This window comes from Labrus mixtus, chromosome 6 (assembly GCF_963584025.1).
Source record: "Labrus mixtus chromosome 6, fLabMix1.1, whole genome shotgun sequence".
NCBI classification, from domain to species: domain Eukaryota; kingdom Metazoa; phylum Chordata; class Actinopteri; order Labriformes; family Labridae; genus Labrus; species Labrus mixtus.
Genome location: NC_083617.1, coordinates 8,111,234 through 8,123,824, shown reverse-complemented (window position 1 = coordinate 8,123,824; position 12,591 = coordinate 8,111,234). Strand labels below are relative to the sequence as shown.

Below are 12,591 nucleotides of genomic sequence, written 5' to 3'. Positions count from 1 at the left end.
TGAAAGCTTATTGCAGAGCCGGACCAGGAGAAGCAAACACACAGGATCGTTATTCAAAATATATTACTGTCAAGAACAATTCATCCAATATTTAACCTAGTCTTTAGCCTGACTAATAAAGGTCTCTAAAGGACACATTTCAAGTGATGTTAAGTTAAAGAGGTCATATTATGCCCTTTTTGGGGTTCATATATTTAATCTATGTACCTACTAAAGTATGTTCACAATAGCTAAAGTTCGAAAAAAGTGTCTGTTTTCATGTACTGCCGCTCCATGCACCGGCTCTCTTCTGACTCTCTCTCTAAGGCTCTGAAGTGCCCACGTTCAGAGTCCCCACGTGTGCCAAGTCTGATCTGATTGGTCGGCCTGTCGGCTCTGCCGTAATTGGTCAGTCGCTCAGCACTGTTCTCGGGAATGCCCTGCCCCTTTTACCATATTGGGAATGCAGCCACTTTGGCCCCGAGGGGAGCAAAAACATCAGCACCTTAGCACTACTGTGCTACCGCAGGCTACGGCATGTCGTGGGTGTGCTACAGAAGTTAACGGGCGTGCAACATGAGCTGCTGGGCTTGCCACAACGAGCCAATGGGCTTAGATCAGTGATATCACACTGACAAGACGTCACACTGACAATTTTTTTTCGAGGGGGGCTAGAACCGAGCGTTACATGCAGCTAATGCTACAGCTAACAGGAGGACGGAGGAGAAGCTGCGTTTCCGCGGACTTTGAATTTCTGCACATAGTTGTGCCTAATAATATGACCCCTTTAATAGTTGATATACCTGAATGAAAATGCTTCTTTGAAGCCCCTGGCTATCTGATTCTAATACCCATCTCAGAGACACTAGCTCTATGGTGTCTGCAGAGGTCACGAGGACAAACCCTGAGGAACTCCTCTGTTCTTCATTTCACAGCTTGACTTTAGTAACCAACGTTAAATTAATGTGTAAAAGACAATCATGTGAAAGTACGCTTAAATATCATGTCAGCATGTCAGTAATGGAAGAACTTTAACAATTCTGCGTGTAAAGTTAAAACATATTTCTTAATACTTGATTTCTCTACATACAGCATCCCTTCTCTTTATTCTAATGCCATCTGTTTAAATGAAGTTAAACTTATTTCACTGCCACTATTTTCTTAACAGCCTCGGACACGTCTGCATTGTCCACCTTGTTGCCGAACTCCTTCTCTCGGTGTTCCAGGAGAATCCCCTGCAAACACACAACACGAGGTTAAATAAGCTCGATGTTTTAAATCGAAAGCTTTTGTGAAGCCCAAAGGAAAGCTCCCTTACCTGCTCTCCTGCTCCAATGACAAAAACTCCCCCCAAGATGAACCCTTCGCCGTTCATGTTGCCCTGGTAACCCGACCTCCAGGCCCGCATGAAGTTCTGCCACACTCCGAGGCGAATGAAACCCAGACCCCCCATCCTCCTCTGCAGCGGGCCGTAAAAGCGTTTCTACAACCACAATTAAGATCGAGTCTGAGCAACATGCAGGAAAGGATGAGATTACAGTGCTTTAACCTGTTTATTGAAGGTTTGACTAAAGTCACCTCCTTCACTCTCATACAGTACAGCACAATGATTACTGTAGACTCATTATTGAGCCTAACCCATAAAAGGACACGATAACAGATGGAAATACCAAAGTTCATCACTGTAATGGTCCTATAAAGTATGTAGCCCATAAATGAAAGAGGAGTTCAACTCTTAAACCACAACCAACCCCCACCCCACCCCACCACTACCCCCTCCCCACCGGATCGTGGGTTGGCGGCCTGCCAGAACAACCCCCCACACCCCCTCTCCTCCCCTCCCCACCGGATTGCTGATGGACGGTCTACCTCCCCCCACCCCCTTGCTCTCTATCCCTCTTCCTGCATCTTATCCCATCTCTCCCCCTATCCCTTTCCAAGCCCGGCGCAGTCTAGGCCTGTGAAGACTGTTTCGTCATGAGCCGGGGATCCGGCCGAAGATTTCTGCCTTTTAATAAGACAGTTTTTTCTTACCACTGTAACTTTTGCTGCTTTGCTAAAGTGCTCATGATGGATAGGCCGGATCTTTGTAACATAGCAATAAGTATGGTCTTTTACCTGCTTTTTGTAACATAACAATGAGTAAGGTCTTTTTACCTGCTCTTTTGTAACATAACAATGAGTAAGGTATTTTACCTGCTCTTTTGTAATGTTAACAGACAATGAGTAAGGTATTTTACCTGCTTCTTGTAAAGTGTCTCGAGATAACACTTGTTATGAGTTGACGCTATACAAATAAAAGTTGATTGATAAAAGTTGATTGAACCACATTTCCTGTGAATGAAAATAAAAATGTGATGATTTTAAAAACTCAACACATCAAATGTTGAAACTGAGAACGTGAATTGATTTGGAAAATGATATGCCTAATTTTAATCTGATGCTAGAAACCGTTTCAAATAAATTAGGACAGGGTCACGTTTACCTCTCTGTTGCATCAATGGTTAACTAAGGAGACCGGTTTTACTTTTTGAGACTTCAGGGGCGCCGTACCTTTCATATAAAATAAAAACTAAAAGAAACAAATCCTTTAGATTCTCTTGGTGAGACAAAAACAACAGGCTTTTTGAATCTGTCAGCTTGAGCAACGAAATAAAGACTGATAAGTCAATCAAATTAAATCTACATTCTGCAGATGCATTGAAAAATAAATCTAAGCGCCATGTCTGATACAACTTTCATTGTTTGAGACAGTTTGGCTTTTTAGAGCTTTTTGAGTCTTTAAATGAAAAGACATGAGGTTTATCTGTCTCTAACACAGCTAACCTCTTCATCGATGTAAATGTCCCCAGCGAAGTGCGGTCTGAAGTCCTGGATCTCTGTGCCGACGTTCTCCTTCACCACAGCGACCAGAGGGACCCCGAGCTCTTCCAGCAGGGGCTTCAGAGAGGACAGCTCAGAGGCCTCCTATGGACAGAGGCAGATAGACCATCAGGGAATGTATTACCCACAACTACTCTTTTATATTTCATCTCTCGAGTCATAACACGACTCCACGTCACCTCTCTGCACAAAAATCATCCGGGCCGCCGTACGGCCATGACCACAGCCCCGTTCTTGTCCCACAGGCTCTTTGCTTTGATGACCTCGCCATCTGCAGACAAAACAAGAAGAAACTTTTTTTTTTTTAAACAACAAACCTCCAACTGACATATTCCTGATAAAAGGTCATCGCAAGGTTTCATGTATTTTACAATTGCATCATGCAAGAATTCAAAAACCCCAGATTTAAAGGTGAAATATGCAGCCTACAAATAAAAAAATGGAGCATGAATAAGCTGAATATGTTTTTAAATAACTCAGTAACGGCCTTCAAGCTACAGACAAAGACCTTCACAGTGATCTAATCTGGAATACCAGCAGATTGAAGAAAGCAGCTTTGCCTTAAATGTCACACAACACCTCTTTCACTGTGTTAACAATGCACACAAACATGCAACAGTAAAACAGAGCAGAAACCTGCAAACGGCCTATGTAATGTTAATTCTTATTCTCATGGGTTTAGTATCAGAGGGAGTAAAAAAAAAAAAAAATCAGGCTTGTTGGTTTGTTTGTGACATTATAAAACAGCCAATCAGAAAGCTTACATACCCGCTACGGTGGAGCGCAGGTCAGCCCCTTCAAGGTACTCCAGCGTTGCGTTAGATGCTTTAGACAGACACAGATCGGTGTTGGCCAGAAAGATCCCGGCTAATGCAGCTCCGACAGCACCCAGACCCAATGACCACATTCCCATCCCAAACAGCTCCAACTCCAGCCCGGACCCGGAGGACAGCACTGCCGCACAGAGAGGCAACAACACGAGGGGAGAAGAGTTGCACAATTATCACAATGATTTCTTGTTCAGTTTTATGATGCAGTTCTCTTTCATGCATTGCCGATCAACGCTGAGCTGATAAATGTGCAGAGGGAGGTATTACTCCCATTTTACACTGTGACTCACTTTTTCTTTCAATGTTATCTCTGACACAGAGAGACTTAAACTCCCTGAATCCAAGAGAACAGCATGACTCAGGTTTTTTTTTTTTTTTTTAATGAGGAACGAAGTGCTTTAAAGTCTGTTGGTGCCTCGCTTTTCACCAGCAAACCCTCTTCTCACATTAAACTAATCTGATTCCCATCCATGAGATTAAATAGCTCACATACTTACTAAAGAGATGAGAGGCAGCTCATCATGACAAGATCACCAAAGTTTGTTGTGCCACTGAAGGGTTTCTACATGAGCCACTCTCGGGACAGCTAAACCTTTCAGTGTGAAGTTACGTTTGTGTGTTCACTCATGTTATAATAGTTGATTTCTTTGCGAGCCATGCAGTTAAATGCATAGCAACAAGTGAACGGTCATTATGTTTTAAAAATATCTTAAACACTTTAAAAGGTGTGTGGTCTAAAAATGTCCCAAGAAATATAACAGCTTGCAAGAGCCCAAAGAAACATTCCCAAATGTAAATTTGATCAATAATTATGCTAAAATCCAAAGATTCTGACTCTAATTGGTGGTCAAAACCAGAAAATTATCTCAACTGAGGATATAATCAGTTTGTTTTACTTGACAAACTCATTCAGAGTGCTTAGAAGATTTAATCAGTGTTTTCAAATCACTACTTTATCTTGGAAGGGAAATGCTGTGCACAGGTCACGGTTGAAGCTATTCTATGCAACAACAACACGCTCTATGTTTGGGTTACAGCAGAGAACATCTAACTGTGTCAGCGGTCGAATATGTCCTTGCCTTGAGCGGGCCTGTTTGGGTCGGGACTGGCTTTGGCTTTGCTTTGATGAAACGCAGCAGTCGGGGTTCTTAGGAACAAGGACCCGGCTGCGGTGGAGGGCCGACTGCTCACGGCAGCGCTCCCCACAGAGAGGGCAGAGCAGCGCAGACATGGTCTCCACCTGAAAGCTGTAGAACACCTGGACAGAGCCAGCATCTGGATGGGCCGTGGAAAAAGGTCTGACCCTCTGACTATAAACCCTCTCAAGACTTCACTGAAAGAAAACAAAATGAAGAAATGTCTTTTCTATGGAAGGTAAAGCTACAGACCTTTAATAGGACAATACAATCCATGTCTATTACACTCAGGTTGCTTTTTAGAACTCTGCATTTGTTCTAAAGAATGTTCTATTTATGCTCAGAATTTGAATATTTAAAGCATACTAAAATGCATGAGGAATACATTTTCCACTGCGGTACAACAGCTCTCTATGTGCAAGCAAACATCCTATTTTTGCACCCTGAGCTGTCTTGTGTGTGGTTAACACATCAACAAATTCAACTGAAAACACAAACACATAGTTCAGTGCAACATAGCAACAAGAGAAATTCACAGAGTAGACACATGACCTACCCTGGAGGTTTGACACAAGACCCAAAAAACCCAAAATGTCACTACCAGCTGAGAAGTAAGAAAAGTTGCATACTAACTTGTCCCTCCGTTTTGAAAATGTGAAGACAATCGCGTCCTTCTCCTGCGATTTAGCTCGTCCGGTTTCAAACAGTGAATCACTCAAATACACTGTTGTTCTGAGACTTTATAACTGGGAGGACAGAGGGCGGAAAAAAAAAGCAAAAACTGCAGCAGCCAATAGGCAGACGTCAACGCCTGGCACACACACCAGGAAGATTGTGGTTTCCATGACTGCGTCTGCAGAGCGTCCAATGAAAACAGCTGTCTCTACTTACTAGAGGTCGGAAAAACCATTTGTGTAAAAATTTTGATTTAAAATCGAATCATAACTACCTAAAATCATATATTTTTTTTGTTGGGGCTAATATGTCACTCCCTGCTGAGTGCTGAGGCCAGCTCTTTAAGTCAGTAGAATGCCAAATAGAGCAACAATAAATTCAGCCAGTCCCACAGATGACAAGAAGATCCTGAAGTATACTAATTCATAAATAGACTATGAATCCATGGATCAATGAATCGTTTTGAATTGAAAATCGAATCGTGAGACACCCAAAGATTCCCGGTCCTACTACTTACCCTGCTTAATATTAATATATATAATATATATTAATAATAATATTAATGAAGTGACCTAATAAATCAAGGGAAGGTTGTGTTTCCAATCTGCACATTGCACTTTGACACCACGGGACACTTTACACACTGATTATTTTTTAAATTTGACTATATTTATTTATTTCACTGTATATATGTGTATTAGTAATTTGAGTGTTTATTGCATGGCCTTGCGGAACAGTCTTTACATTTCACTGCACATCTGTATGAGCATGTGACAAATAAAAATCTTGAATCTTGACTCTTGTTGGGCTGATGAGCTGGGTGATGTGTGGAGGAAACTGTCTGTCCCTAATTTTCTTTTTCGTAATTTAGCTCATTACTTATGAATGTGTAACCCAGCTCTCAAAAAAACTGTATTCATTATGTGTTAAGCTTGTAACGATAGGTGGCTTACTTTACTTAAAGAAAAGCTGAGCAGAGCAAATCCACATGGGTTTTACGTTTATTATTATTTTACGTTTTATCAATTTGCTTTTTGCTGCAATTGTTATCATTTTTATTATAGTTAATCAAGTGTGTAAAAGGGTAAACTCCTGTTCCTGTTTATTCTGCAGCAGAAAACAGATTATTGAAAGCCGGTGTTTTTTACATTTTACTTGTTTAACACTAACACACTGCTATGTTTCCTTGAAGTAAATGTTCTGCATACTTCTTCCAATACTGACACGTAGCCTACATGTTAAAATGAAACAGAAAATTAGCTTAACAACAAGTCACCTCCCCTTCAGTGTGCACCTTTGGTCTGCACAAAGAGACACTGCAGATCATGACCTTGCTGACTGTTAATGAGTAATCATCACATTACTGTCTTTACAGGATACACTTAACTCTGTAACTGGGTGCAAAAAGAAGGGATGTGTTAGAGGTTTTAAGAGCCTGAGATGATGATTATATAATACATGCATTCTTGCAGAGTCCTACAAAGTTACTGTAGTTCGTCACTAATCGCCGTGTTGAGCCTTTAGCTCCTCTGCTAAAGGATTAGTCTACTGAGTCTGCGCAGGGAGCTCACAGGGTTCAGTGGGAGTAGGTGTGATGGTTTAGAGGCTGTAGGTGAGTTATCAAATGAATACAGCCATTAGTAAAAAAAAATATGGACACTCACCTGAATCAATGGCGCGACTTGCAGAGCCTCTCTGGACAAGTGTTTTGTAAATAGATCTCCGCGCAGGCGCACTAGGCGAGCGAGCGAGCGAACGAGCAGGGAAACCAATCGAACAAGATGACAGGCTTGGAAGATTAAAACTTTGACCAGAATATGAAAAAGAAGGAGGATAACAGGGGGGAAATGAACACACGCGGACAGGTATAATGTTCTGTCAGTAGGATAGGTTTATTGTGTAATATATGGCACAGACAAAAATGACTTTTTTTTTAACCCACTCCAATGGTTCAATCTCCCTCATGTCAGGCCAAAAAGAGGCTTCTGGTTTAAAGTGCTTAGTGTTTGTGCTGCTGGCATCGGAGCTGTCCTCTCTCATCAGAGTTTAGAAACAAGTCGTCATTAAAGCACACAAAAGACCTTCACAAGTCAAAGACCAGATATGAAGACAGTCGGTGAATGAACAGTTAAAGTGGCACATGTTGAACTACATTGTTGTGAAATTTCAAAACATAATTGCCAAAAGGAAATTGAGTCAGAAATATGTGTGTGTGTGTGTGTGTGTGTGGGGGGGGGGGGGGGTAGGAGGCTATGCTTGAGGGGGCAGATAAAAGTCCTGTGTTAAAACCCTGAACATGGAAATTGAAACGAGCTGCAGCCACGATTACATAACACCATACTAACAAACGGTTCTTTCATTCCTCACATTGACGTCTATCTTGCCAGGTTTTCCTGCATTTTGCGGGCTGTTGTCAGTACTGCCAGCATGTTAACTTTATCCCCAAACTCCTTCTCGCGGTGCTCCAGTAGAATACCCTTAAGGGGGGGGGAAATACAATCAGAACTCTTAAAACATTTTTTGAAACATTCAGAAAATTGTCAAAGTGGCGGTCTACCTGATCTCCTGGCCCCATGACAAAGACTCCACCCAGGACGAGTCCTTCACCTGTTATGTTACCCCTGAAGCCCCTCCTGTAGGCCCGCCAGATGTTCCTCCACACGCCAATACGCAGAAATACAGAGAAACACATCCACCTCAGTTGAGGGCCGTAGAAATGTTTCTGTGAGGGCGATATAAGCAGGTTATGTTACGTTACCCTGCATGTTTCTTTTAATTGTTATAAGTGTAGGAGGGCAGACCTTCTGATCCACGTAAACCTTCCCAGAGAAGTACTTCTTGAAGCTGTCCAGCTCCTTGCCGATGTTTTCTTTCACCACAGCAAACAGAGGGACTTCAAGGTCCTGCAGCTGGGACTTCAGAGAGGACAGCTCGGTGGCCTCCTGGAGGGGGAAGCAAAAGAAAAGAAAAGCATGAATGACAGAAAAACTAGTTTGGTGAAATTTTTACAAATGCACATAGAGACATGCTATCTCATACCTCTCTGCACAATAATCACCCAGGTCGCCGCACAACCATGACCACAGCTCCAGTCTTCTCCCACAGAGTTTTGGCCTTGTATCGCTCATGGACTGAAAAAAAATTCTTCAGTCAAGGCTATTTATAGATGCAATCACACTTTTTCAGCTAAGAGTTTATTTGCTGTCCAAGATGTTTTTTTTGTTTGTTTTTTTTACCAGTCTCGTGTTCACCATCTTCTCAAGTGTTCATTTGCTCAATACAGGGAATTTCTTACAGAAAAGACTGCTCCATTTCTACATGTGCATTGTCTCTGTTTTTCTGACTCACCTCCTCCAGTGGTCCTCAGTTCTGTCTCCTCCAGCACCTCCAAGTTAGCCCATGCTGGTTTGGTCTGGAACCAGTCTGTGAAGGAGCTCATGAGCTCTGCAACAAACATGCTCACCGCCTTCAGGACTGTAGTCACAGTCGCCATGACCCTGAACCCCGCTCCACCGGCCACCTACAGAGAAAACATGTCAGAAGAGTATCTATTTCTCCAATGCACTTTCACACATTTTCTTTTTTATTTTAGTAGATTATACCTCGTCTGACGGCACACTTTAGCAACACTTTTGAATGTATATTTATTTGGCTTTGTGCATCCGGAGAAGGAGCACTTTTCTTGTTTTTTAAAGTTACAAATCAGGAATGTTCTCTTCCTTATGACTGCTCGGCACTCATTCAGAAGTTGACTGGATTAACAACTTGGATAAAGTCCTCATATTAAGATAAGAACAGATGTCAATGTACTGAAATTGTCAAATGACTTAACGTTAAAACCAAAGTTTGAAAATACAATAAGTATATTAAAGTTTTTAAAAAGGTGATACTCACCACAATGTGCCGCTCTGCTAACAGGGAGGAATCTGATGTTTTCTACCAGCCCCTTTAAGCCCTCTGAGTTTGAGATCAGTCCAATCACAGTGAAAGCCTCGCTTATGTGAACGTAACACAAGAGGAATTCCTCAAAGACTTCAGTGAAACGAGGCTCACACTAAGCTGAATGTTTGTGCCAGGTTACGCATGGTGCAGAGTGAAGCACTTATCAAAGAACAGCGCCAACGTTATGATGCCATGAACATTTTAGAGGGTTGACCCCCATCAATACAATAAACAGCATCTGTAAATAAGTTCAGTACACTTTTTTAATGTCTACATGTCAGTGGAAAGAAATCTTTTTTGTAAGTTTTGGATTTTTATTGTCATTTCAGGTCACTTGTTGCAAAGGCCCTGAGATTACTCTCCACTTGTAATGACTCAGAGCAAGACTGCCCCCTGCTGGAGGTGAGTGACATTACAGAATGGATCATTCAGATTGTTCTTCTTTGCTCATTCACAAATTAACAGAACATAGTACAAAATAAAAAGGTACACACAAATGGCTAAAATAATCCACAAAAACACACCAGGACCTAACATGACGTCTTTAAATGGTTTGTCAGCTCTGTGAAAGATACTCAGATACTCCTGTTTCAAAAGCGGGGACCTACATTTTGTGTTTCTGAATAACGCTGAAAAACGCAGAGTGGGGTTTTCTGGCACAACTTAACCAACTACCTATGTGCATGAAGAGTGAAAGGCTTGAAGAGGTAGAAAAGCTCCAGCAACACTTGAAGTATGAAGTTTCTGCTTGTAGCCTGTGGCCTCCATCGGGGTCATCCACGATGACACGTCGGTCTAATCTGCTTGAAAAATACTCACATGGTTCATTGTTTATCAAAAAAGTTGCTACTTATTTTTGGCCATATCCACTTCTTTTTTTAACCTCATTGCTTCACGCCTTGCTGACTTAAATATATCTTAATTTCAAACAAACAAAAAACTAGAGGCAATCTGCAAGACACCAAAAGCTGTTAATTATTATTATAGATTAGATAGTGTTTTTATTTATAGCGGCCCCTGGCTATACAGTCTGTAAAGATTTGTAATGTTTACAGACTGTGAGAGAGAAGATGCATATGTAATCTCTGGGCCATATAAGGTAAGTTAGAATATATGTTGTTTCCACACTATGGTATGAAATATGATAGAAATGTTTCTACTACAGTCTTTCAAAACGGTTGATAACACAAAATATATTTGTAGTCACAGGGCTTCATATTCATTATTTCTTTGTTCCAAATCATTCTTTATTTTATGACCCTTTTACAGCCACTTCAAATAGAGATAGGAACTTTATAAGAGGAGCCATTGATAAAATCAGAGTCGGACCCTGTGAGGTGTAGTCAAGGGGGTCCAGTGTGTTTAGTGGAATGTGAGCGTGAAGGGAGTAAACATACACTACCTATGTCTCAGTTTCAGAGTTTTATTGCTTTTAAATGTGCCTCTTTCCTACAGAGTATCATTGACAGACAGGTGGAGTGAATAGTTTGTAGTTTGGTTATATTTCACTCATTGGTGGCAGCTTCACACAGGAATGTGCTGAGGGTCCAAAATGAGCTGGAAGAGAGGTGGGATAGGATGACACTTCACAACCAGCTGCTGCACTCTTTCTGGCCGTTTTAGCCTGACCATGTGTCGGACCGTGTGTGTGTGTGGGGGGGGTGGGGGGTGGGGGGGGGGGGGGGGGGGGGTTGTATGTAAAAAAAAAAAAAAATTGTGATTTCTTTTTTTCCCCAGAATCTTTTCCTCCAAAAGGTTTTCAAGTCAAATGATCTAAAAGAGTCAATTCACAATAAAAGTGTACTGCAAGCTACAGGTTCAAATAAGGTCTTGGGTTTTATCAGACTGTTTTTCCTGCTGGCATTCTCATGGCAAGAACACACACACACACACACACACACACACACACACACACACACACACACACACACACACACTCTGGCAAACACACAAACAGAGAACGCTCTCTTCTTGGAACGATGCTGCTCCTGCTGGGAGTGTGCAGGAAAAGCAGCCAATCAGAGCTACAGATTTGCACCCCACCTCCTGTGTTGTGTTTTCACTTGCATGTATTGGTTGAGATGTTACATTCTTATTGCGCTGGTAAGGCCAATCAGATCAAAGTGGACAGTAGTGAAAGATGGGAGTGTGATAGTAATTACAGTGTACAGGGTTCAGTTTAGAAGAGAGTCCTAGTCGTTGGGTCCTCTTTTTTTTTATTGCAGAGAGAGAATGCTATAACCTTTTGCACAGCCTTTATGTTAAGAATAATCTAACATTTACATCCCTTGCATTTAAAACAAGCTGCCTGATTATTCTGCAAATGGTTCATATATTACAAATTCAGAAACAATAAAACGATAAACCAAAAAATGTAACACAGCAGGAATAACACCCTAACACAGAGAACCATATAAAATACTATAAAACACAGAACAAAACTCTGGTAACAAAGAACTATGAACATCAAATAAATCAGTGATAATGACAGACTGTTAATGGGATTATCTACCGTTTATTGTCATTTCTTATATAACAAGTTGTCTACACTTATCTTACCACAATCTCTAACATGCCAGAAAAGTTCATGACTGGCAAAATCCAACATATTCTGCCTACTCTGATCACCATCCAGATGAAACTGGTTGGTGACCAGACCCGCTCAGAGCACAGAGAGAGCGGAGACGCGGAGGTAAGCTGCGCGTCCTTGAACCTGGGGAAAGACAAACAGGTGTTAACAGCCTGTGAGGCGGCCAGGGTTCATTTATCTCATCCTGTTCTGTCAAGTTTGAGTCTGACTCCCTCTCTAACCCAGAAGTGACCAAAGAGTCCTGACCCCGAGTTTTTTTTTTTTTTTTTAACATTGCGAGAAATGCAGTGGAGGTCAATATGACATACATTTCATTCAGCCAATCACACAGAAGGTGGAGACACTGTCATCTTGTTAGCCTGATTTGGGATTGGTTTAGCCTCAAAGTGTCTTTATCTTCGGGGTGTTAAGGGGTTTGTAAGTGTCTGCGTATTACATGTTAAAAAAGGAGATTTCTATGCCCTCTGACACACTACTTGGAAGTTCAGCATGCTGTACTTGATAAGCGATTTGAAAGATTTGAAATAACTGGCAAAGCCCCCTTTGTAGCAACACA

General features: G+C 41.6%; 1 protein-coding gene and 1 pseudogene across 3 annotated transcripts; both read right to left on the bottom strand.

The window, feature by feature from the left end:
• Positions 1–730: 730 nt before the first annotated feature.
• Positions 731–7,296, bottom strand: LOC132975332 (peroxiredoxin-like 2A). 3 transcript variants are annotated; one of them, XM_061039814.1, is made up of 7 exons: positions 5,462–5,567; positions 4,772–5,025; positions 3,631–3,816; positions 3,042–3,133; positions 2,806–2,946; positions 1,298–1,462; positions 731–1,214 (listed from the first exon to the last, which is right to left on the bottom strand). In XM_061039814.1, the coding sequence occupies exons 2-7, from the start codon at positions 4,965–4,967 to the stop codon at positions 1,119–1,121; spliced, it is 876 nt and encodes a 291-aa protein (XP_060895797.1). In that variant the 5' UTR covers positions 4,968–5,025; positions 5,462–5,567; the 3' UTR covers positions 731–1,118. The 3 variants fall into 3 exon arrangements, with proteins under 3 accessions (XP_060895797.1, XP_060895796.1, XP_060895795.1); XM_061039813.1 differs by lacking the exons at positions 4,772–5,025; positions 5,462–5,567 and adding an exon at positions 7,168–7,296; XM_061039812.1 differs by lacking the exon at positions 4,772–5,025 and having other exon boundaries at positions 5,462–5,604.
• A 75-nt stretch (positions 7,297–7,371) lies between these two features.
• LOC132975333 (peroxiredoxin-like 2A) lies at positions 7,372–9,546 on the bottom strand (annotated as a pseudogene).
• Between the last annotated feature and the right edge of the window lie 3,045 nt (positions 9,547–12,591).